General features: G+C 37.8%; 1 protein-coding gene across 2 annotated transcripts in view; it reads left to right on the top strand.

Annotated features, from left to right (window-relative positions):
* LOC121373551 overlaps positions 1-24,188 on the top strand; it is a 62,786-nt gene extending 38,598 nt beyond the window's left edge. For both annotated transcript variants that reach the window (XM_041500228.1, XM_041500227.1), the window contains exons 13-22: positions 86-283; positions 3,714-3,798; positions 4,990-5,231; positions 7,208-7,305; positions 11,592-11,762; positions 12,913-13,063; positions 13,801-13,854; positions 14,384-14,542; positions 20,508-20,633; positions 22,776-24,188. In XM_041500228.1, the coding sequence (XP_041356162.1) occupies positions 86-283; positions 3,714-3,798; positions 4,990-5,231; positions 7,208-7,305; positions 11,592-11,762; positions 12,913-13,063; positions 13,801-13,854; positions 14,384-14,542; positions 20,508-20,633; positions 22,776-23,095 (1,604 nt within the window). In that variant the 3' untranslated portion in view covers positions 23,096-24,188. The remainder of the gene's footprint in view (positions 1-85; positions 284-3,713; positions 3,799-4,989; positions 5,232-7,207; positions 7,306-11,591; positions 11,763-12,912; positions 13,064-13,800; positions 13,855-14,383; positions 14,543-20,507; positions 20,634-22,775) is intronic.
* The last annotated feature ends 1,627 nt before the right edge of the window (positions 24,189-25,815 follow it).

Below are 25,815 nucleotides of genomic sequence, written 5' to 3'. Positions count from 1 at the left end.
ATATAGACTGACAGACAGACAGAAATAGTGATAACAGAGAGCTTGAGATTACTGACATTATAATTAATTTCGGTTGCTTTTGTAGATATTTCTTTCGAATTGGGCATTTCGGCCACAACGTTCTACTTCATCTGTCTAGCGGGTATGTTCATCCTGGCGGCGCTGCTTCATCCGCGCGAGTTCCTGTGTCTGTTCCACGCGCTCTGGTACTTACTCTGCCTGCCCTCCGGCTACCTGGTCCTCAACCTGTACAGTATCTGCAACATCACTGACAGGAGCTGGGGTGAGATACATTGCATTTATTGGACTTTTGTGGGAGACTAAAAGAATCCTTCATATGTGTCCATGTGGGACAGGGTATTCCACCCGAGGGTACATAATTTGTTATATTGTTTACATTTTCATTGTTTCGAGGTATATAAGAAATAGAATACTACATTCGTCTCCGTTTGATACCATTTATCTTACAACTCGTTGTTTAAAAACATATCCGTTTTTAAACAACTCGTCCGTGACATCATATTATGTACCCGAGGGTGGAATAGTCCTGTCCCACATGGATACATAATGGACAATTACTTTTTCTCCCATCCAGTAGATGAAAAAGAAGAAATTTGGGGAAATGTGAAAAACATAAAAAAAAAATTCTTGCAATAAAATAATCATAACCATTGAAAAGATCGTACCCAAAAATGGTTTATACTAAAAGTATAAACCGAAAATGATAGTATAATTTCATTATGACAGCAGGTTTCCTTGTTTTTCTGAAATGTAAAAAGCATTTCTTGTGTTATTTTGCCGTTTACTTGACGTCACCCAATGTTATTGTCAGCTAAAATAACAGAAGTCACGTGGTCATGCAAGACCGATTTATTCTGCATGGGCAGACATCATGGAATACGCCTGTCTTGCATGGCTAGAGATGGGAGAAATAGAGAATAGTACACGAGTTTCCGTTTGATGACATTTATCTTATAACGAGTTGTTTAAAAACGTTTTTAAACAACGAGTTGTAATAAAAATTGTATCAAACGGACACGAATGTTGTATTCTATTTGTGACATACCTCGAAACAATGAAAATGTAAACAATATAATGAACTAAATTATGTTCTTACAGAATGTAGCCTAACTGGGTCATGGCGTATTGATACTTGGCTTTAAGCATACACATCACGTCATAACCAAATCACTACTGTACTAACAAATCCTTTTTCCTTAAAAATAGAGCACTCTAAAACATTTGCCAACCACTCGGAAAAAGAAATTGATGAAAAGCGAGTATTTTAATGTGGCGAAGCACTGCAATAATACAGCTAATTTTGAATTTGAATGACGTCAGTATTACAATGACGTCACTTTTACAGCTTCTTACAATAACAGTAAACTGGGTCATGACCTCTCAGAAACGGAAAAAAGTTCCTGTGCATCAGTACAATTTTAGTGAGACTTATATTTTTAAAATGTTAAAACATTGTCGTTTACATAGATGTACTATTTAACTGTTAAAAGTACAGTGATCCTCTCCTGCCTTCTGAACCTGAAGTGCAGTCTACACAATGCTTGGTACGCCGTCGGTGACGATGTAACATAACAATATATTGATGTACAGTCATAGTCGTACTTTGTGATCACCTAAGTGGTAGCGTACAGTACAGTATTGGGATGTTAAACTTGTCGTTTTGAAATGATTCCATATGTCTACCCGCTTGATACTGACGATTTTTTAATGTGACGTCACGTGTCGACTTCCTAAACATGGAAGATCCCTAATATCTCTAAATGGTCAAGAACATCTTCGCAGATACTGCACTGTGTTCTGATAAACACCAACGAACACACAAATGACTAGCAATTACATTTGTGCCATTCTAACCTCGATCATACCCATCATTCCCATCATTCGAAGAAGTTCATTTTCTTTGAGGCGTGACATCACACTTAAGACGATCAGATACCAACAGAAGTATTTTGTTGAATGATGAGAATCCATGCATTACTTCTAGAGTCCAATGATAAGAAAAATGACGTCAAACAGGAACACGTGACCAAGAATGCCAGTAATGCAACCTGTGATCACACCACATGAATAGCTCGTGTAATTGCCTCGTCTGGCATTTTCCCAGATTTATTTAATTTTTCCCATGATACTGATATTTATTTTAAAGGTCTGGGTTTGCATCGGCGTTTTTTCCTTTCTGGTACGCCCCAGTGTATGCAATCATTTGGTGTACAGGAACACAGAAAATATACCATAACACGCATGAGTTTTCCATCGACAAATCAAACACCTAGAAACTCCAACAACCAGAACCGCCGAACGCCCGTTATGGGCGTAGACAGACAATTGGGGTGATAGGGTAAGAGGAGTTCTCAAATAAAGACTCGTGATGAGTGGAAGCGCGTGCGTGCGGTCGGACTGTTGAGTCTGCGGCTTACGTTTTGGGCATAATAATACACTATAATATACGAGTATTTCAGACGTACGCATCGTACGCATCTAGTCTAAACTCTCTCAATGAAACTATAATATTTTGATTCGTTTAGCCTGCCCGCACAAGCCCTTATAGTTGTTGAGTGGATGGATTAGAGTGACAAACTGCGAGAATGTGGTGTGGAGGGTGGAAAGACCGATGTTGGAGAAAGGGTTTTGGGATTTGGACACATTTAAAGGGACATTCCTGAGTTTGCTGCAAGTTTTAAGATGCTATCGACTAACAGAGACTGTTTTTAACTATTTTAATTACATATCAAATATATTTTCCTGCATAACATATTAGTGGCTGTATATTAATGCGTTTCTGATCGTTCTAACATTTGTAGTAGCGTAAATTTCATTTTATTTCCTAAAAGATATTTTTTCGTACGTACAAAATTATTTGTAGACAAAATCCAGTTTGGGCTTCTTACAAATATTAAGACGACCAGAAACACATTGAATATACAGACACTGATATTCTAAACAAGAAAATATATTTAATATGTAAGTTTAATCGTAGAAATATTTTATTAGTTGGAAACATCTTACAATGCAGCAAACTCGGGAATGTCCCTTTAAGGCTCAAATAGATTGAATGCGACGCGTCCGAAAAAAAACCCCAGAAAAGAAAGAAAGAAAAAACAAACCCACCATAGTTTCAATGAAAGCGTCTAGATTGGATGCATACGTCTGCAAAACACACGTGACCAACCGCAATGAAATAATCGTAAATGGTGTACATGTCCAACACGCAAGACGCTGACGCATCGGACGCAAATGTGACGCATCAGTCGCAAAGGTGACGCATCATACGCAAAAATGACGCATCAGACGCAAAAATTACGCATCAGACGCAAAAATTAGTATATATGAGCCTTTATTGTGGATGTGGGGCGGGATTTAGCTCAGTCGGTTGAGTGCTCGCTTGAAGTGCTTGCGTCGCAGGATCGAACCACCTCGGTATATCCACCCAGCTGATTGGGTTTTTCTCGTTCAAACCAGTGCACCACAACGGAACAAAAGGCCGTGGTATGTGTTTTCCTGTCTATGGGAAAGTGCATATAAAAGATCCCTTACTGCATTAGAAAAAATGTAGCGGGTTTCGTCTGATGACTACGAGTCAGAATTAACAAATGTTTGACATCCAATAGCCGATGATTAATTAATCTATGTGCTCCACTGGTGTCGTTAAACAAAGCAAACTTTATTTATTGTTGATGTTTGTTTATCTACAGGAACAAGGGAAGAGAAAATCGAATCTTCTATAACAAAGGAACCGTGGGAAACAAAAGTGAAATTCTGGTTCAAGAAGATATTTTTGTAAGTATTTTGTAACGAACACCGTGCCAGTGTTAAGTTCTAGTGTATAGAACGGCTTTACAGTGTGAAAATTAATAGACTTAAACACACACACACACATAGACACACACACACACACACACACACACACACACACACAGAGAGAGAGAGAGAGAGAGAGAGAGAGAGAGAGAGAGAGAGAGAGAGAGAGAGAGAGAGAGAGAGAGAGAGAGAGAGAGAGAGAGAGAGAGAGCGACACACACACACACACAGACAGAGACACACACACACACAGACACACACACATACACAGAGTGAAAGACACACACATACACACACACACACACAGACACACACACACCACACCACACACACACACAACATACACACAAACACACACACACACACACACACACAAAACACAAAACACAAATTCTGACAAATATTCAAAGATAAATCAACAACTAGTGATTTGTTTAACGACACCAGTAGAGCACATTGATTTATTAACCATCGTTTATTGGATGTCAAACATTTGATAATTTTGACATATAGTCTTAGAGAGGAAACCCGCTACATTTTTCCATTAGTAGCAAGGGATCTTTTATCTGCACCATCCTATAGACAGGATAGCACACGCCACGGCCTTTGATGTACCAGTCGTGGTGCATTGGATGGAGCGAGAAATAACCCAATGGCCCCACCGATGTCCGGGCTCCCTTGGATGGGGTGGAGGTTAGGTTCACTTGTCTTCACACCAGACCTCGTGCCTGAATCAAAAACATCATTGGTAGTAAACCTTAAGGCAGAGATGAATTTTACTTGTAGAATGAATTTCATAACTTCTAGTTTTAAAATTGTACGGGGGGCGATATCCCCGAACCCCCTAGAAACCTTTTTTTAGCGTCCACCCATCTATATTCCGTCCCACGGGGAACGCCTTTTTTTCATACTATAGAAATAAGTACACGTTATTTATTTCTGAACCGTTTGTTTTCTCAATTGCACACAAAAATAGTATATTTTTGTTATTTCCAAAACACTTTTGCTTTTCTTTTTATGTCAAAACAAACTGAAATTATTTACAAAAAAACCCAATACAAAAACAAAAACACAACAGTTTTTTATGAGGATGGGACGGACTATATGTCAGCCCCTTTTCCCCCCATGTCTGCCGTGCCTGCCTTACACCAATAATGTGTATGATTATAGTTGCTGCTTCACCAAAGAAAACAAAGAGACGACGCAAACATTTGACGTAGAAGTGCAAACGCCGGCAGCCACTACGTCCACATCTTGGCGCCCAGCCAAAGAACACAGAACTTCGACAAGCGGTGACCACCATGATCAATATATGTCTGTAGATTCCTCCTCACAGTCGGAGCACCCTAGCGACAAGACAGATATAGACTATCACCAGCTTCCACCTGGCGAGTCGACAAGAGACAATCAAGGTACATTATAGTCCTTCCCCCTCGCCTGATGCGCCGTCGGTCTGGGATCGATCCCCATCGGTGAGCTCTTTGGGCTTTTTCTCGTTCTAGCCAGTCCACCACTACTGGTTTTATCAAAAGTCGTGGTATGTGTTGTCCTGTTTGTGGGATGGTTCATATAAAATATCCTTTCCAAAAAAATGTAACGGGTTTCCTCTCTAAGAGTATACGTCAAAATTACCAAATGTTTGACATCCAATAACCGATGATTAATAAATCGATCGATAAGAGCTAATCGATGTACATATAGTCTTTCCCCTCGCGGCCTCGCCTGGTGCGCGATCGGTTTGGGATCGATTCCCGTCAGTGAGCTCTTTGGGCTATTTCTCATTGTAGCCAGTGCACCACGACTGGTTTATTAAAGGCTATATATAGTCTTAGAGAGGAAACCCGCTCATGTGTTTTGTCATTAGTGGCAAGTGGCTTTTTATATGCACCATGTTACATACAAGATAGCACATACCAGGGCATTTGATATACCAGTCGTGTTGCACTAGCTGGAACGAGAAATAGCCACCGACTGGGATCTATTCTAGACCGACCGCGCATGAAGCGAACGTTTTACAACTGGGCTACATTCCGCTCTTCCATAATGAAAACATTACTAGGAATCGTTTCAGACTAAAAAGAAAGAAATGTTTTATTTAACGACGCACTCAACACATTTTATTTACGGTTATATGGCGTCAGACATATGGTTAAGGACCACACAGATATCGAGAGAAAACCCGCTGTCGCCACTTCATGGGCTACTCTTTCCGATTAGCAGCAAGGGATCTTTTATTTGCGCTTCCCACAGGCAGGATAGCACAAACCATGGCCTTTGTTGAACCAGTTATGAGTCACTGGACGGTGCAAGTGGTTTACACCTACCCACTGAGCCTTGCGGGGCACTCACTCAGGGTTTGGAGTCGGCATCTGGATTAAAAATCCCATACCTCGACTGGGATCCGAACCCAGTACCTACCAGCCTGTTGACCGATTGCCTAACCACGACGCCACCGAAACCGATCGGTTTCAGACTACGTCACTTCATTGTATTACTAGGACTGTCGATTTCACTTCAATGTGTTAACAAATCATCTGCTTAAAAATCCGAATGAAAATGACACCAGACATCAGGTTTACTTAAAGGTACTTAGCCGTCGAAATAATTTCAGCAGCTCGGCAGATAAGCGTGGGCAAGAGAATCGAATCCTTTCGACGGACAAACGGTGTGTGTGTGTGTGTGTGTGTGTGTGTGTGTGTGTGTATGTGTATGTGTGTATGTGTGTGTGTAAGTGTCTCTGTGTGTGTGTGTGTTTGTGTTTGTGTGTGCGTGTTTGTGTGCGTGTGTGTGTGTATGTGTGTGTATCATGTATGTGTGTGTGTGCGCGCGTGTTTGTGTGCGTGTGTGTGTATGTATGTGTATGTGTGTGCGTGTGTGCGTCTTTGTGTGTGTGCGTGTTTGTGTATGTGTGTGTTTGTGTGCATGTGTTTGTGTGTATGTGTGCGTGTGTGTATGTTTGTGTATGTGCGTGTTTGTGTGTTCGCGTGCGTGCGTGTTTGTGTGTGTGCGTGTGTGTATGTGTGTGTATGTGCGTGCGTGTGTGTGCGTGTTTGCGTGTTGTCTAAGACTTCGTTTAACAAATTCGAGCCAGTGCTATGTGCTGTCCTGTCTGTGGGATGGTGTATATAAGAGATCCCTTGCTGCTAATTGAAAAGAATAGCCCATGAATTGTCGATAGCGGGTTTTCTCTAACAATATATGTGTGGTCCGTAACCATATGTCTGACGCCATATAACCGTAAATAAAATGTGCGTCGTTAAATAAAACATTTCCTTCCTTCGTGTAAAAATATTACCAAATATTTGACATCCAATAGCCAATGATTATTAAATTAATGTGCTCTATTGGTGTCGCCACTTTGCTTTATATTATATTATATTGTCGATAGGTCGCAGCAGTGAAAGTGAAGACAACGGAAGTTCTGAAGCGGAAGATGATATAGCGCTCCCGGTATCAGTGGAGGACTGGTTACCAGTGGAGTTTAAGGTATATGCTAGAAATAGCAGGATAATACACTGTACACCATACTAACATAAATGTAACACCCCCCACCCCCCGAAAAACTAGAATTTTTCCCAGGTGAATCACATATGAATTGATGATGACTAATCCTTGCATTGTGCCTCAAAATATCTAGCTCCAGCCAGTGCACCACGACTGGTATATCAAAGGTCGTGGGATGTGCTATCCTGTTTGTGGGATGGTTCATATAAAAGATCCCTTACTACTCATAGAAACATATAGTGGGTTTTCTCTAAGATAATTTGTCACTTGCCAAATGTTTCACATCCAACAGCCGATACGTAATAAATCAATATGCTTTATTGTGTCGTTAAAGAAAACACATTCAATTTGTCCTTTATAAAAGTATCTGAGCTAGGGGATATCAATGATATATGCATACATGCATACGTATATACGTATATACATATATACATATATATATATATATATATATATATATATATATATATACAAATTTAACTTTGATGAATAGTTTTACAAAGAGCGCTCATCTTGTCAGGAGCAGTAATATTAAATAATTCCAGACTTCAGTAGTTCTTCATCGTTTTATTGCTACAGCTCTGTTTCGTATGGTCAAATAATGACCACACTCTTCAGGCAATATTAACGAATACTGTTAAAAACGTTTGCGACTGATGACGTCACAACATTAGTTGATGTATGACGTAATTCTCGACAACTATATCGCGTCACCAAGAAAGTTTTGAGAATTCAGGTCTTATACTAGCGCTTGGTACAGTTAGGTGGCATCGGTGTTACTGATGTTTTTGAGAACGAATTTATTTCGGTGGTGGCATGGACTTGCTAATTAATTGCGTTTGTTCAGGCTGCACAGGTGTTTCTGACATATTATGATAAACTTTTCGTAAAGGCATAGGCCACATTTCTTATTTATGTTACTGTATGGTTGGCATTTTTTGAGTACCTTCCACTTTATGCGGAAGGATTTGTTATTGTCCTTCAGGTTCCATATGTGTTTTGACAGCTCTGTTTTATTTCTTTTGTTTTCATGTTGGAAGGATGCCGTGTGGTTTCTGTATCGTTCTTTGAAATTGGTTGCTAGCCCTACGTATGATTCTGTGTTTGATTTTGTTGTCACTGTTGCTTGGTACACCACGTTGTATTGGAGGCATTTTTTCTCGAGTGGGCATTCTGGTGCCTTTCTACAGTTGCACTTTTTTTTTGGTTGCTGTGCTGGCGTCGTTGTTGCATCAGAGAGTATTTTCTTGTTGTGGGATGAGATGGTGTTTTTTATATTTGGCATGCATGAGTAGCTAAGTTTGAGTGTATGCCTGTTAAAGATCTTGTGTAATGGGTGGTTCTTGGTGAAGCATTTGTCGATTGTGTTTAAAAACTTTTTTCCGATGCTGCTTTTGACGTTAGAGTCCCATGGAGGATTGTACCATGTGATGTTTCTTTTTCGGTTCTTTCGTCTTGAAGGTTGATTTGGTTGCGGGTTGTATGGAAGTTTGTAATCGTATCCACTTTCTGTGATTGCTTTTTGGTAGGGGGCTATGGCTTCCTTAAATATTTCTTCACTAGATGAGATGCTTGTTAGTCTCTTGTTGATGTTTGCTGGGATGTTTCTTAGTATTGTCGGAGGATGGTTACTTTGATGGTGGACGTATAATAATTTGTTGTTGGGTTTCATGTATGGTTTGAAGTGCCCATTTGTTAGGTCGAAGGTTACGTCTAAGAAGTTTACGATTTTCTTGTTTGCTTCTATTGTGATTTTTAGGCCGTTTGATTGAAATACTTTGTTGACTTCTTGTTTTGTTTTTTCAATTTCTTTTGGGGTGGCTTTACATACTGCAATACCGTCGTCGCGATATAGTCCTATTTCATCTTTGAATTTTGATGCAATCAGCGACAGCATGTATGTACCTATTAACTCACAGGTTTCCGCTCCGTCATATGAACCCATTGTCACATCAAACATGTTGTTTGTGTCTTTCTTTATCCATGGTGAGTCTTTGTGGTACAGGAGTGATCTTTTTGTGTGAATAATAATTTCTTGGTCCTGTTGTGTAATATTAGTGAATGTTAATGCATAGTCGAGTGCTTTTCTTAGGAGATCTTCTGATATCGATGGGTAGAAGTTACACACATCAAAGGTGATAAATGCGTGTTTACGTTTTTCTGGGATATTTTAGAACCATTCTATGGCGCTGCTTGTGTTTCTCCACAGGTTCACTTTGGTTGCCTTGATAATCTGTATGTTTATCTTGTCTAAAATATGCTTGCTGATAATGCCAATTTCTGATTTGCTTGGGTTGATTAGTCTGCATGTCGGGTTGTTGTTGAAATCCGGTTTATGGTCTTTCAGTGTTATGAATGAATCTCTATTTGCTGATACTTCAATTCTATCATCGAGTTCCAGTTTTTTTGCAATTTCCTTGTCTGTTGAGGTTATCATGTTTGTGGTACTGTGGCTAGTTTTTTTTGTAGGATTTTGTTACGTTTTTGTTTACGAGGTCAATGTAGTCTCTTGGTGGTTTTGTAGAAGTTGCTTGTTTTGTCTGCTTTAACAAACACGTGCTTGTCTTCTCGTATATCTTTAAGGTCTTTGCTAAGTTTACTTTGAAGGTTGTTGGGGTAGTGGCTGGTTTTAAATTCAATGTGCTGTATTATATCTAGCATACAGTCCTCAAATTCCCGCAGTTCTTTCATATGTGGTGGTGATCGTTTAGATTTAAAGCCGTATGTTTCCTTGATTGCCTTGTCAATGTTTGGGTTGAGGTAGAAATAAGCCTTCCAACGCATTCGTTGTATAAGTGATTCAGTTTTTTCAATCAGTCTTTGGAGGAACGTAGTTTTGCTTGCCAGCGGGATATTCTTGGTGGAATACTCGAAGTCCTTCACTTGTAAATTCATTCTAAACAGCGCTCAACTGGTTTACAGGAGCATTATACAAATTTAACTTTGATGAATGGTTTTACAAAGAGCGCTCATCTTGTCAGGAGCAGTAATATTAAATAATTCCAGACTTCAGTAGTTCTTCATCGTTTTATTGCTACAGCTCTGTTTCGTATGGTCAAATAATGACCACACTCTTCAGGCATTAGTTGATGTATGACGTAATTCTCGACAACTATATCGCGTCACCAAGAAAGTTTTGAGAATTCAGGTCTTATACTGGCGCTTGGTACAGTTAGGTGGCATCGGTGTTACTGATGTTTTTGAGAACGAATTTATTTCGGTGGTGGCATGGACTTGCTAATTCATTGCGTTTGTTCAGGCTGCACAGGTGTTTCTGACATATTATGATAAACTTTTCGTAAAGGCATAGGTCACATTTCTTATTTATGTTACTGTAGGGTTGGCATTTTTTGAGTACCTTCCACTTTATGCGGAAGGATTTGTTATTGTCCTTCAGGTTCCATATGTGTTTTGACAGCTCTGTTTCATTTCTTTTGTGTATATATATATATATGCGTGTGTGTGTGTGTGTGTGTGCCTCTCCATTCCCGCACTTTTTGGCACCTTCCTACGTCACTATTGTTATATGCAAATTGAATTAAAATTATAGTACTAGTTCTGTCTGTTAATTATTGTCAGTCATTTTACTTGTGTAGCAGTAGGGACAACCATATCATACGAAACCGACTGTCATCCATCTATTTGTAAATCAGTCCATCATATAAGAATATTGCCTCTTTTTGAAGAATGTAACGATGTATCACTCACAAATGGAACAAAATCGTGTAGCGTAGCAAAGCGATTTATACTAAATAGTGTGTTATAAGTCAACAAATTCACACACAAGAAGGAAGAAGATAAAATTATTTTATAATTACAAACAAAACTTCTATTTAGTTAACTAAAACCAAATTAATAATACTATATTTTAATCAGTTTCTAACGTCTTTTTCTTTACCTTTTTACGTAATGACGTCACATTTTACCTTATGACCTCATGTTCTGACATTTTGCTAATAAAAACTTTAGAGTCTGGACTCGAGACACTAATAGAATCTGAGACACTAATGTCATGACAACGCCATACAAATTGTATGCATGTGACGTCATTTGAGATTGAGTCTGGACTCTAACAGTTTTATAAGCACGGGTCCTGACATTTATCGAATAATAGTATTCAGGTGTGGTTTTTTGGCGACGTCGCCCAACGAGAATAGAGTAAATCGTACAAGGGGCCTTTTAACAGGAAGTTTGTAAAATTGTATTTTATTAGAGTGTGGTCGAGATCTGAACAACTTTGGTTCCTATTCTGCCATTCATGGTTTCAGACAAAATACGCGCAATCGTTTCGACAGCATGGCTTTGACAACACGATGTTTATTTCCGGGATGAACGAGAAGGAACTGAAGGACATCGGGATTAAGACGAAGACCCACAAAAAGTTCATTCTGGACCAGATCGAACTCCTGCCAGCATTTGAAATCGAATATCACGTCCCAGTAAGTCTTAATAAAACGCGTTAGGCCATAATTATGACAAATATTTACGACGGCTTAAGACACACAAGCACACACACATACACACACGCACACACACGGACACACACACAGGTACCAGTCATACACGCACACGTCAAAGTCACACACACATAAGTGACAGTCACACATACACACGCACGCACACACACATCATTCTATAGATAAGACATATCTCCATGTACACAGGTACTAGCACACTCGTACATGCAACGACTATCACACAATGAAAGAACTAATACTTTCTGTCTCCATCTGCCTCTCTCTCTCTCTCTCTCTCTCTCTCTCTCTCTCTCTCTCTCTCTCTCTCTCTCTTTCGGTCTCTCTCTCTCTCTCTCTCTCTCTCTCTCTCTCTCTCTGTTGTCTCTTTCGGTCTCTCTCTCTGTGTCTCTTTCGGTCTCTCTCTCTCTCTCTCTCTCTCTCTCTCTCTCTCTCTCTCTCTCTCTCTCTCTCTCTCTCTCTCTCTCTCTCTCTCTCTCTCTCTCTCTCTCTCTCTCTCTGTGTGTGTCTCTTTCGGTCTCTCTCTCTCTCTGTGTCTCTTTCGGTCTCTCTCTCTCTCTCTCTTTCTCTCTCTCTCTCTCTCTCTCTCTCTCTCTCTCTCTCTCTCTCTCTCTGTGTCTCTTTCGGTCTCTCTCTCTCTCTCTCTCTCTCTCTCTCTCTCTCTCTCTCTCTCTCTCTCTCTCTCTCTCTCTCTCTCTCTCTCTGTGTGTGTCAGCTGTTTCACCATTAGGAAATTCAGAGGACAATTAATGCATTCTTCCTGCTTCGCCTGTAGAAGATATAACACTCCCATGACTTAATTTAAATCTCGTATAACGCCCTCTGGAAGGAAGTGTTACATATTCATTGCATTGCTTGTTTGTTACAGGGAAGTATCAAGGAATGACTGGACGCGGTTGGCCCTCTGGAAGGAAGTGTTACATATTCGTTTCATTGCTTGCTTGTTACAGGGGAGTATCAGGGAATGGCTGGACACGATTAGCCCTCTGGAAGGAAGTGTTACATATTCATTGTATTGCTTGCTTGTTACAGGGGAGTATCAAGGAATGGCTGGACACGACTGGCCCTCTGGAAGGAAGTGTTACATATTCATTGCATTGCTTGTTTGTTACAGGGGAGTATCAAGGAATGGCTGGACACGATTGGCCTGACTATGTATCAGGACTCCTTTAAGAGATGTCATATTCGCAGACCTAAGGATCTGAGTATTCTAAAAACATTCGGAAGAAAGGAAGTGGAAAAGGAACTCAAAATAACGAAAGCTGGTAAGAAGAAGAAGAATTTTGTGGTTTTTTGACGACGCCCATAACGCATTTTAATTACGTTTATTTTGTGTCACACATAGCGTTATGCACCACACTTATAATGAGAGAGGAAACCCGCTGTGACTGTAAGAGTTATATGCCTCTGATGCCTTTTTCTAAGATTTCACAGTTCTGAATATCCAGTACTGTACATGGGTAGCATACAATAAAACACAATTGTTTAGCAGATGTTTCTTCCCCTTTTTATACTTTTGGCGTTAATATTCAAAATTTCAAAATTGACCCTATTTGTTAGGTTATCCCTGTCCCGAGTCAGACCCCCGATCCTATCGGAGGCCGGACACGGGATAGGCGTGTTCGAAACCCTAGTGGTATATGGACACGTTAAACCAGTTACTAAGCTAAGCAGATGTTTACACACTTGCCCTCTGATTAAAATAGCGATTTAGTATTGCTCTTAAATTATTGTACTGACTTTAAATTATTGATGTTACATATCATTTACTGTTACATATTATATAGTGTAACATATCCACAGTTAATGGAATTAAGAACTCACGATTTAATTCTTAAAAAAAGAAAATTCACGAGCCCCGTATTATTAATATTGTTAAAATAAGTTGGCTTACATTTGGATTTATGACAAAAAAAATGTTGCTTAAGTTTTGTAGTGAGTGTCTTACTGTTTTATTTCGGTTAATTTTGTATCATATTGTCAATTTCGCTTTCTATTACAGGCCACATCAAACGACTGATGTATGCTATTAGAAAACTTCGAAATCCGACTGAAGGTTTGTCAGTATTTAATATATGTCATAATGTCAGACAATTACCACATTCAAAATCATATTTATGACCAATTCAAGAGTCCAAATGACATTACAATGAGAGATGCAGAGACCGTGAGAGAGAGAGAGAGAGAGAGAGAGAGAGAGAGAGAGAGAGAGAGAGAGAGAGAGAGAGAGAGAGAGAGACTAAAATATACGGTATAGTCTTGGGGTACACCTAAAAACCACATTCTTTCTCTCTCTGTCACTCTCTCTCTCTCTCTCTCTCTCTCTCTCTCTCTCTCTCTCTCTCTCTCTCTCTCTCTCTCTCTCTCTCTCTCTCTCTCTCTCTCTCTCTCTCTCTCTATGGTCACTCTCTCTCTCTGTCATACCTGCCACTCTCTATCATGTCTATCCTTCTGTCTTGTCTGTGTCTGTCTGTACTCTCGCTCTGTCTGTCTCTCATCTCCTCTCTCTCTCTCTCTCTCTCTCTCTCTCTCTCTCTCTCTCTCTCTCTCTGTCTCTCTCTCGACTTATGTTGTTTATTTTGTAGCTGAGAAAAGCGCCATTGATATGAAAGGCAAGATAGATGCCTCCCCTACCCACTTCCTGAAGGAATCTAATGTTGGGGAGTACGATTTCTGGGAGACGTTACGACATGAGTGTCTCAAACCCGGCACGAAGGCATTCGGGATAGAAGAGGAGTTGAAAGGTAAAATTACTTACATTTTTGTACAGGTAATTAATCAAACAGGAACGAGTGAAAGAACAGAGTACATACAAATGACTGAAGGGTAGAAAGGTGAATAAATGAACGAACGAATCATTATGAATGGCTGTATGGGATGATGGGCGAAACAAATGTAAGATGGAGGATGGATGCATGCATGCATGGATGGATCATTAATAACGTTTTGTGTACCGTTGTTTGACAATTAATAGCCGATATATTTGTCATGCTGGGGTGTCATTAAACGACCATTCATCCATTCTGTTAAACAAATGATTTGATGGATGTTGTATAGACGGATATAGTTGTTTGGGAGTGATTATGGATAGGAGTGATTATGGATGGGTGAATGGATAAATGAATGGGTGAATAAAATGGATGAATGGATGGGTGAATAAAAGACGTAAAGTTTGTTTTATTTAATGACACCACTAGAGCACATTGATTTTTTATCTTATCATCGGCTATTGGACGTCAAACATATGGTCATTCTAACACTGTTTTTAGACGAAACCCGCTGTCTCCACATAAGCTACTCTTTTACGATAGGCAGCAAGGGATCTTTTATTTGCGCTTCCCACAGGCAGGATAGCACAAACCATGGACTTTGTTGAACCAGTTATGGATCACTGGTCGGTGCAAGTGGTTTACACCTACCCATTGAGCCTTGCGGAGCACTCACTCAGGGCTTGGAGTCAGTATCAGGATTAAAAATCCCATACCTCGACTGGGATCCGAACCCAGTACCTACCAGACCGATGGCCTAACCACGACGCCACCGAGGCCGGTTTGGATGGGTGAATAAGTGATTAGTAAATAACGTTGAAGTATCGATAGACAGACGGAATACAAGATAATTAATACTAGTCGAAGGATGGATGTGTTGATGGCTTTTTTTTTTCTTCAAGTTCAAGTTTTTTATTGCATTAAGTTTTCCGACTTATCAGCATTATAACAATGAAATACAATATTATGTACTATAGTGCGGAACAATGGTGGAGAATGACTTACATAAATACATACACATATACCGATAAAACGATCCATCTATATCTATATATAAACAATCGGCAATATGGGTCACACAAATATAGATATATTAAGTTGTTTGTAGTAATAGCATATCCCTCATTTTGTTCGCCTGTATTAAGTATTTGCCAAGGTTATATATCTCCTTATTGTTTGTAGTTGACAATAGCTGTATTAGTTTAAAAGCACTGGGGTTCTTGGAGTAGTATTTCTTAATAAATCTATTTCTTAAAGTTTTCGTATCGTGGACACTGAAGAATAAAATGAAACTCCTCCTCAATCTCATTAATATTACATAATGTACATACTCTTTGTGTTCTCTCGATATTTTTGTACCTACCAGCTTTCAATATTTAGCCTGTGTGCACAAATTCTCATTTTCGTTATTTCTTTATATTACGTTGAATCAATTGGCTTCGTCAGATATGTTTGTAATTGATATTCCTTTATTAAGTGTTTTATATAGTGATCCTTTTGGCGACGCGTTATTAAACTGTAGGATTTTTTGTTTAAATAGATCAAATATTTTTTTCTTGACTTATAGTAATAAAACTTATATGGGTATGGGTCGATTTCCACATATAACTTAGCCCAAGCGTATCTAATTCCTGCTTAATATTCGTTAGCCAAATATCTCCATACTCATACATTCCTCGAACACAGCTTTTAGAATGCAATTACTGGTACTACCAAGGTGTATCCAATATTTAAAAATTCTCAGCTTTCTTATAATAGCTAGTGGAAATCGTCCCAATTCTCTATAAACAAAGTAATTACAAGTTCTATTATGTACACCCAATGAACGTTTACAGAATTGTATATGCACTTTCTCAATGTCGTGTGCTGAGTGAAAACCCCAGACTTCCGATCCATAATTAAGAACACTATTTACATAGGTATCAAATACTTCGTTTCAATATTAAAATAGTTCTTATTACAAATATATATGATCCAGTATTATGCTTTACGTCCTTGTTCTGCTAGCTGGTTAACTTTAGCCTGAAGAGTAATTGAATTAATACACGAAATAATGCACTAGACACTACGAATGGGTGTATAGACGGATGGGTAAATGGATGGATGAATGAACGAATCAATGAAAGGTGACAATCATACAATGATAAATGGGCTTTTACGCCTGGCGAAAACCATACAATATGCCCCGTGTTGATAGTAAAGTAATATAACTGTCTTCTTTTCAGTTAAAGGGACATTCCTGAGTTTGCTGCAATTTTAAGATGTTATCGACTAACAGAGACTCTTTAAACGACTGTTATTACATATCAAATATATTTTTCTGCATAAAATATAAGTGGCTGTATATTAAACGTGTTTCTGATCCTTCTAGTATTTGTTCTATGTTAAATTTTCATGTTATTTCCTAAACTGTTTTTCGTATGTTTGAAATTATTTGAAGACAAAATCCAGTTTGGGCTTCTTACAAATATTAAGACGACACACATTGAATATAGAGACACTGATATTCTAAATAAGAAAATATATTTAATGCGTATTTTTAGACGTTAAAAGATTTTATTAGTCGGAAACATCTTACAATACAGGAAACTCGGGACAATCCCTTTAAACCCATCGACAAGAGAAAACAAAACAAAACATTGTCTGGGCGACCACAGAAAATTATACAACACATTCAGTGTTGGTAATAAACTAAAATAATTATCATGGTTTTCTTTTAAACCCCGCGATGAGAGAAAATCATACAAAATATTGCGTCTTGCTAGTAAACTAAAGTGAGTCATTCTACAGAAAGCGTCACTTTTCAAAATACAAATTCAAGATAAAACAATTAAAATATATAAATATTTATTTTTCTCTTTTGGAAACTAGATGAACAAAGAAACATAAAATTATGTCTGGCCACGCAGAACTGTAATCGGCCTACACGTGTAATCGGCCTACACGTGCAGACACTCTATGAACAAGTTCATTATGTCATTGGTGTTACCGGACAAGTGGGGTAGTGATCCAATTGGTGTATAGTGATCAAGAGCACATGGATGTGTTATTTGGGTGTCCCTAATAACATATATGGAATAACTTTAGAATTAGAGTATAATTATACATTTCCACACGGATATTCTGTGGCAGTTTTAATTATTTAAAACTATGGAGTTCTTCAAAATAAATTTCATCAAAGTCATAAAGGTAGAAGGTATGCTTTCCTAAATAAATCAATTTAAATTTCAAAAATAAAGTTTCTTGAGAAATGACAGCTAAAATATTCTTGCGTAACACCAATGACAAAACAAGTAACACCAATGACAATGTGTAACACCAATGACATTCAAGACTGTATCCTTGAAACACTATTATTCTTGAGACTACCACTACACAACTTATATAAAAATATGTAATTAGTATTTCCTTAAATGTTTTTTTCTTCTGTTTTTTCTTCTTCAGCCTATAATTATTAAAGGCCTATTAGAATAATTGTGTGTTTCTGTATTGATAAGATACAGTCGGTCAGACAGTTTAAAAAATATACTAAATTAAGACACAAAATTTCAATTTTGTTTAAATGTTAAATACATTTTTTATTCATTCATTAATTTATGCAGTTATTTTCATTTTTATATTAAGGCTTAAAATCTATTTTACTGTATACTTGTGTATTCCCAATAACGAGTAAAATGTTGTACTCCTACTTTTGCTTTTACGCAACTGCTGCAAAACTCTACGTTAAATGTTCCAGATATTTCCAGGAAACGAGGATGCCTTATAAATATGTGATGTCATTCTAATGTTTTCCGTACATACACTATACAGCAAATCAAACACATTATGTCACTAATCACGAAATAAATCATACGAACTGCGTCATTATTCAAAAGAGTTAACTATTTCCTTTTAAATAGCCTTTATTAGAAATGAAAACATACGAATGTAATTTTCCGATATTTGACTACAACTTGGTAATACATTTTCGGTATGATTTTAACTTTTCTTTATGATAAAGTTAACCTCTTAAACAGGAAAGGTTAGTAGTTTCTAACTACGTTTAGCATTTGGAAAAAATAAATTTTTCGCGCATGCGCCGTTCAACATTTTCAATTTTTAAAAACAACTACATGTATATGATAAAATAAAAAAATTTTGAACTATGCACAGTGGACGAACACTTTGTTTAATTTTTTTTTTAAAGGAAAATATCAGTTTGTCCAGCGTTCCGGCCCGGTCCGCGTTTTACCAACGGTTCCACAGGGAACGCCTTTTTCATACTATGACATTTACTACATGCTATTTATTTCTGAACCGATCGTTTTGTAGATAATAATATTTATTTTTTTCTTTCCAAAACACTTTTACTTGTCTTCTTACGTCAAACCAAACTGAAATTATTAACAAAAAACCCCAAAACACAACACTTTTGTAGAAGAATGGGACGGACAAAGACCTATAGTAATCTTAATGGTTTTAGGGGTTTGTAAAGTTTTGTATTTAGATACTTATTTGTCTGAACTTTATTGTTAATGGAAATCTTAACTAACTGTGAAGAAAAACCTCACAAATGAATGACAAGCAGACGACAACAAATCGGATTTTAATTGCGCGAACCAAGCATAACGTAATTAGGGACGTTGCAGTTTTACTCTTTACATTCCAGCAAAACATTTATTTTACCCAAGTGCCATTGTGCAACTATGATGCTGCACAAGTCCCTTTAATTTTCAAATCATCTTCAAAATTATGCAAAGCGTGGAAAACGGCATCTTATTAAAACGCATTGTCTTTGGTGTTACTAATGGTCATTAGTGTTAGGCATACTCAGTACCCGGTAACACCAAAGACAGGTAACACCAATGACAAATAAGAGCATAATTAATTCATGCTCTCTAAAGAAACAGTTGAGAAAACTGAAAAAGTGCATGTTGTAGTAGACATACGATGTCTACAATAACATACAAAAAGGTTCATACAATTATTAAACATAAATACGATTTGTATATTTTGACAACACATTCATGCGATTTAAAGGGACATTCCCGAGTTTGCTGCCTCTTTTAAGGTGTTATCGACTAACATAGCCCTTTTAACGATTGTAATTACATATCAAAAATATTTGTCTGCATAAATGTTACTAGCTGTATATTAAACGTGTTTCTGATCGTTCTAATATTTTTGTACCAGGTTAAATTTCATCTTATTTCCTATTTAATATGTAAGTTTAATCGTAGAAATATTTTATTAGTCGAAAACATCTTACACTGTAACACACTCAGGAATGTCCCTTTAAAGAAACCTATTCACATATGTCTACTGTTTTTTTCTTCAAATATCTACCGGTGGAATGTTTCATCCAGAGAGCATTTAGTTACTTTTGTTTTCTCATAAGTATATACAGTAACACCAATGACATAAAACTCCAGGGACAAGATTATATTGCCCACCATCTTTTGAATACGGAAAATATTTACAAGATTCCTTCTTTAGTGAGTAAGTCAGCCACCAGTATGTATTACATTAAAGGTATTCAGTGTTATGTTTTCTATTATATATTTTAACAGTGCATGTTATGTATAGTGTTATGCTAGGGACAGGTAACACCAATGACATTTTTACACTAATCTCGAATAAAATCTCTATCAAAGCTAATTACCAGAGAGAACAAAATGCTATGACTGGATGATATTATTATAAGGTATCGTTAAAGACAACAAATTTAGTTTTCTGTAGAATGACCCAAATAACTGTTTTGGTTTAAGTTAAACTCCTCGATCTGAGAAAAACATAAAAAAAACAAAAACATTGCGTGTTGGTAGTAACCTAAAATAACTTTCTTGTATCTTGTTTTTAGTTAAACTGCGCGACTATATAAAACCATACAGAACTTTCCGTGTTGGTAGTAACTACAATAACTACATGTATATTAAACTAACTACATGTATATTGTTTTCAGTTAAACTGTGCGGTCTGAGAAACTCCTGGCTTCTCATTTTTGCTGTCTGCAACACTCTGTGGCTCATTCTTATCACCACTCTTGCTTCGAAAGGAAACCTGACCATTCTCGGGGCCAACCCTATAGGTGAGTTGAGTAGACAGGCACAGCAGAGAAAGAGGGAGGGTTGGGGGGGGGGGGGGGGGGGGGGGCTACTACTACTACTGTTACTACTACTGTTATTATTATTATTATTATTAGTAGTAGTAGTAGTAGTAGTAGTAGTAGTAATAGTAATAGCAGTAGCAGTAGCAGTAGCAGTAGCAGCAGTAGTAGTAGTCGTAGTAGTAGTAGTAGTAGTAGTCGTAGTCGTAGTCGTAGTCGTCGTTGTCGTAGTAGCAGTAGCAGTAGTAGTAGTAGTAGTAGTAGTAGTAGTAGTAAATAGATGTTATTATAAGAACTACTATAAGTATTATTATAAGTAGTCGTAGTAGTAGTAGTAGTAGTCGTAGTCGTCGTTGTCGTAGTAGCAGTAGCAGTAGTAGTAGTAGTAGTAGTAGCAGTAGTAGTAGTAGTAGTAGTAGTAGTAGTAGTAGTAGTAGTAGTAAATAGATGTTATTATAAGAACATGTATGTCGTACTGATTTTACGAAACGAGTGTCGGGATTTTTGTATTGCCGGTCCTTAACCATATGTCTGTCGCCATATAACCGTAAATACAATGTGGTGAGTGCGTCGTTAAATAAAACATTTCTTTCTTTCTTTCTCTCAATATCTATGTGGTCCTTAACCATATGTCTGTCGCCATATAACCGTAAATACAATGTGGTGAGTGCGTCGTTAAATAAAACATTTCTTTCTTTCTTTCTCTCAATATCTATGTGGTCCTTAACCATATGTCTGTCGCCATATAACCGTAATACAATGTGGTGAGTGCGTCGTTAAATAAAACATTTCTTTCTTTCTTTCTCTCAATATCTATGTGGTCCTTAACCATATGTCTGTCGCCATATAACCGTAAATACAATGTGGTGAGTGCGTCGTTAAATAAAACATTTCTTTCTTTCTTTCTCTCAATATCTATGTGGTCCTTAACCATATGTCTGTCGCCATATAACCGTAAATACAATGTGGTGAGTGCGTCGTTAAATAAAACATTTCTTTCTTTCTTTCTCTCAATATCTATGTGGTCCTTAACCATATGTCTGTCGCCATATAACCGTAAATACAATGTGGTGAGTGCGTCGTTAAATAAAACATTTCTTTCTTTCTTTCTCTCAATATCTATGTGGTCCTTAACCATATGTCTGTCGCCATATAACCGTAAATACAATGTGGTGAGTGCGTCGTTAAATAAAACATTTCTTTCTTTCTTTCTCTCAATATCTATGTGGTCCTTAACCATATGTCTGTCGCCATATAACCGTAAATACAATGTGGTGAGTGCGTCGTTAAATAAAACATTTCTTTCTTTCTTTCTCTCAATATCTATGTGGTCCTTAACCATATGTCTGTCGCCATATAACCGTAAATACAATGTGGTGAGTGCGTCGTTAAATAAAACATTTCTTTCTTTCTTTCTCTCAATATCCTATGTGGTCCTTAACCATATGTCTAAAACATTTCTTTCTTTTCTTTCTCGCCATCATAACCGTCGCCATAAATAAAATATGGTGAGTGCGTCGTTAAATAAAACATTTCTTTCTTTCTTTCTCTCAATATCTATGTGGTCCTTAACCATATGTCTGACGCCACATAACCGTAAATAAAATATGTTGAGTGCGTCGATAAATAAAACATTTCTTTCTTTCTTTCTCTCAATATCTGTGTGTTCCTTAACCATATGTCTGACGTCACATAACCGTAAATAAAATGTTAGTGCGTGTTGAGTGCGTCGATAAATATCTGTGTGTTCCTTAACCATATGTCTTTCACATAACCGTTCTTTTTCTTTCTTTCTCTCAATATCTGTGTGGTCCTTAACCATATGTCTGACGCCACATAACCGTAAATAAAATATGTTGAGTGCGTCGATAAATAAAACATTTCTTTCTTTCTTTCTTTCAATATCTGTGTGTTCCTTAACCATATGTCTGACGTCATATAACCGTAAATAAAATATGTTGAGTGCGTCGATAAATAAAACATTTCTTTCTTATCTTTCAATATCTGTGTGGTCCTTGACCATATGTCTGACGCCATATAACCGTAAATAAAATGTGGTGAGTGCGTCATTAAATAAAACATTCCTTTCTTTCTTTCTTTTTTACTCTTATTATTATTTTCCAGGGTTGAGTTTCATTTTCATCTTCGGGACCATTTTCCTGATACAGTTCTTGGCCATGTGGATCCACCGGTTCAACACGGCTGTTCACTTCATAGCTCGAGCACCCTACAGATGTGGCGCTCCACTAAAAAACGCGTGGTCCTTCAAGGACAAAAACTTAGAAAGGAGCACGATGGATCCGGACGAATGGAATGGCTTTCAGGCACTGCAAACGGAAAACAAGCGGATTCAAGAGCGGCTGCGACGGCCCCATCACCAGAGACAGCCAGTGGTGGATTCCGTGACCAGCATTGAAACTTCACCTCTCTTATCTGAAGCTTAGATTTGTGGAATCAGTTTTGCATGTCCTTTAAGCCACTACTTCCGTTAGTAGATCTAATCTAAAAAGTTGAAATAACCGAAGATATTTCATACAGGCTAATATCTAGCACTTAAGGCTTAAACGTACTTTGTTCTGCGAGTCAATAATCATTTACAATTAAAATTTCCTCCCGCACTCCAACTAAGACAACAACAACAACAAAAAACACACAAAAAAACACAGATTTTTATCGTACATGAAAAGATTATAAATATTTGCAGCTGATATACTATCATTTCATTTCAACTTATTTTCGTGCTTATATCCAATTAAGGTCCAAGCACGCTGTCCTGGGCACAAACCTCAGCTATCTGTCTGTCCAGGAAAGTGGGTTAGTTGTTAATGAGAAAGAAGAGGGTATAGTGGCCATACAACTACCCATTGAGCCCTTAAGAACTCGCTCTTGGTTGGAGCTGGTACCGGACTCCGTTGTCTAATGGCTTAACCACGACGCCACCGAGGCCGTTTGATGTACTATCAAATCTTGTTGAATACTTACTCACGGTCCAAGATCAAAACGCTTAGGCGAGCGGAAAATCACCCCCATCTACCTGCTAAGGCGAGTGAAAGCCAAGCGTTGTTAATTTGTTAAGTGACAGGTTCCAAATATTAATCAAACATCAGTTTATTTTTCTTCTAATTTTATGTTCAGTTTACTTCACTAGTGTAGTCCTGACTTATGCCCCCTTCCAGGAATGGAGTTATTCAAACATGTCATGGGCAATGCTGTGGAAATATAACTATGAAAGTAGCCCACGTTTTGACATGTCTTGATACAGACAGCTTGATTTTTAATTACAATATGTACTATTCTGATAATTTGACCCACACAATTATAGATGCCTTTCTAATGTCAGTTTGATGAATCCAAGTACACATTTGTATGAATCAATTTGTTTTGAATGACATTATTACAACGAACATGATTAGGATAGTTTGGTCCTCACACATACCACATGCTTTGGTAGAGGAGAGAGAGAGAGAGAGAGAGAGAGAGAGAGAGAGAGAGAGAGAGAGAGAGAGAGAGAGAGAGAGAGAGAGAGAGAGAGAGAGAGAGAGAGAGAGAGAGAGAGAGAGACACACACACACACACAGACGACAGAAAGAGATGAAGAGAGAGACAGAGATACAGAGAGAGAGAGACAGAGAGAGGGACACAGAGAGAAAGACAGAGAAATAGAAAGACAGGGAGAGAGAGAGAGAGAGAGAGAGAGAGAGAGAGAGAGAGAGAGAGAGAGAGAGAGAGAGAGAGAGAGAGAGAGAGACAGACAGACAGACAGACAGACAGACAGAAACAGAGAGAGATACAGAGAGAGACACACAGAGAGAGAGACAGAGAGAGAGAGAGAGAGAGAGAGAGAGAGAGAGACACACACACAGACAGACAGACGACAGAGAGCGATGAAGAGAGAGACAGAGATACATAGAGAGAGACAGAGAGAGGGACACAGAGAGAAAGACAGAGAAATAGAGAGACAGAGAGAGAGAGACAGAGAGAGAGACAGAGACAGAGACAGACAGACAGACAGACAGACAGACAGAAACAGAGAGAGAGAGAGAGACACGCACAGAGAGAGAGAGAGAGAGAGAGAGAGAGACAGACAGAGAGACAGACAGAGAGACAGACATACAGAAACAGAGAGAGATACAGAGAGAGACACGAACAGAGAGAGAGAGAGAGAGACAGAGACAGAGAGAGACAGAGACAGAGACAGAGACAGAGAGACAGAGACAGACAGACACACACACACACGCTACCTGACTTTCCTATTGCGTAGCTCATAAATGATTTATAATTTTGAAATTTCCGAATCATGGATTAAAGATTACCAATGAATACAAATGAAACAATTTTTAATTGTTAGGTGGATTCATTTATCCGGTGTGAGATAAAATGTTGCAGTATTGTTTAATGGTGTGAGATAAAATGTTGCAGTAATGTTTACCAGTGTAACATAAAATGTTGCAGTATTGTTTACTGATGTGAGATAAAATGTTGCAGTAATGTTTACTGGTGTGAGATAAAATGTTGCAGTAATGTTTACTGGTGTAAGATAAAATGTGGCAGTAATGTTTACCAGTATAAGATAAAATTTTGCAGTAATGTTTACCAGTGTAAGATAAAATAGTGCAGTAATGTTTACCAGTGTAAGATAAAATGTTGCAGTAATGTTTACCGGTGTAAGATAAAATGTGGCAGTAATGTTTACCAGTGTAAAATAAAATGTTGCGGTAATGTTTACCAGTATAAAATAAAATGTTGTAGTAATGTTTACCGGTTTAATATAAAATGTTGCAGTAATGTTTACCGGTGTAAGATACAATGTTGTGGAAATGTTTACCGGTGTAAGATAAAATGTTGCAGTAATGTTTACCGGTGTAAAATAAAATGTGGCAGTAATGTTTACCGGTGTAAGCTAAAATGTGCCAGTAATGTTTACCGGTGTAAGATAAAATGTTGCAGTAGTGTTTACAGGTGTGAGATAAAATGTTCCAGCAATGTTTACCAGTGTGAGATAAATTGTTGCAGCAATGTTTACCGGTGTGAGATAAAATGTTCCAGCAATGTTTACCGGTGTATTTAACATTTGTTTTTTCTCCAAATAAAACTTGAACATTTTCTTTTGCTTGTTTTTTGTTAGGCTATAATTATTCCAAGAGGTAATTGGGTTTATTTAGAA

This window comes from Gigantopelta aegis, chromosome 5 (assembly GCF_016097555.1).
Source record: "Gigantopelta aegis isolate Gae_Host chromosome 5, Gae_host_genome, whole genome shotgun sequence".
Taxonomy (NCBI): domain Eukaryota; kingdom Metazoa; phylum Mollusca; class Gastropoda; order Neomphalida; family Peltospiridae; genus Gigantopelta; species Gigantopelta aegis.
This window is presented reverse-complemented; position numbering and strand designations above follow the sequence as displayed.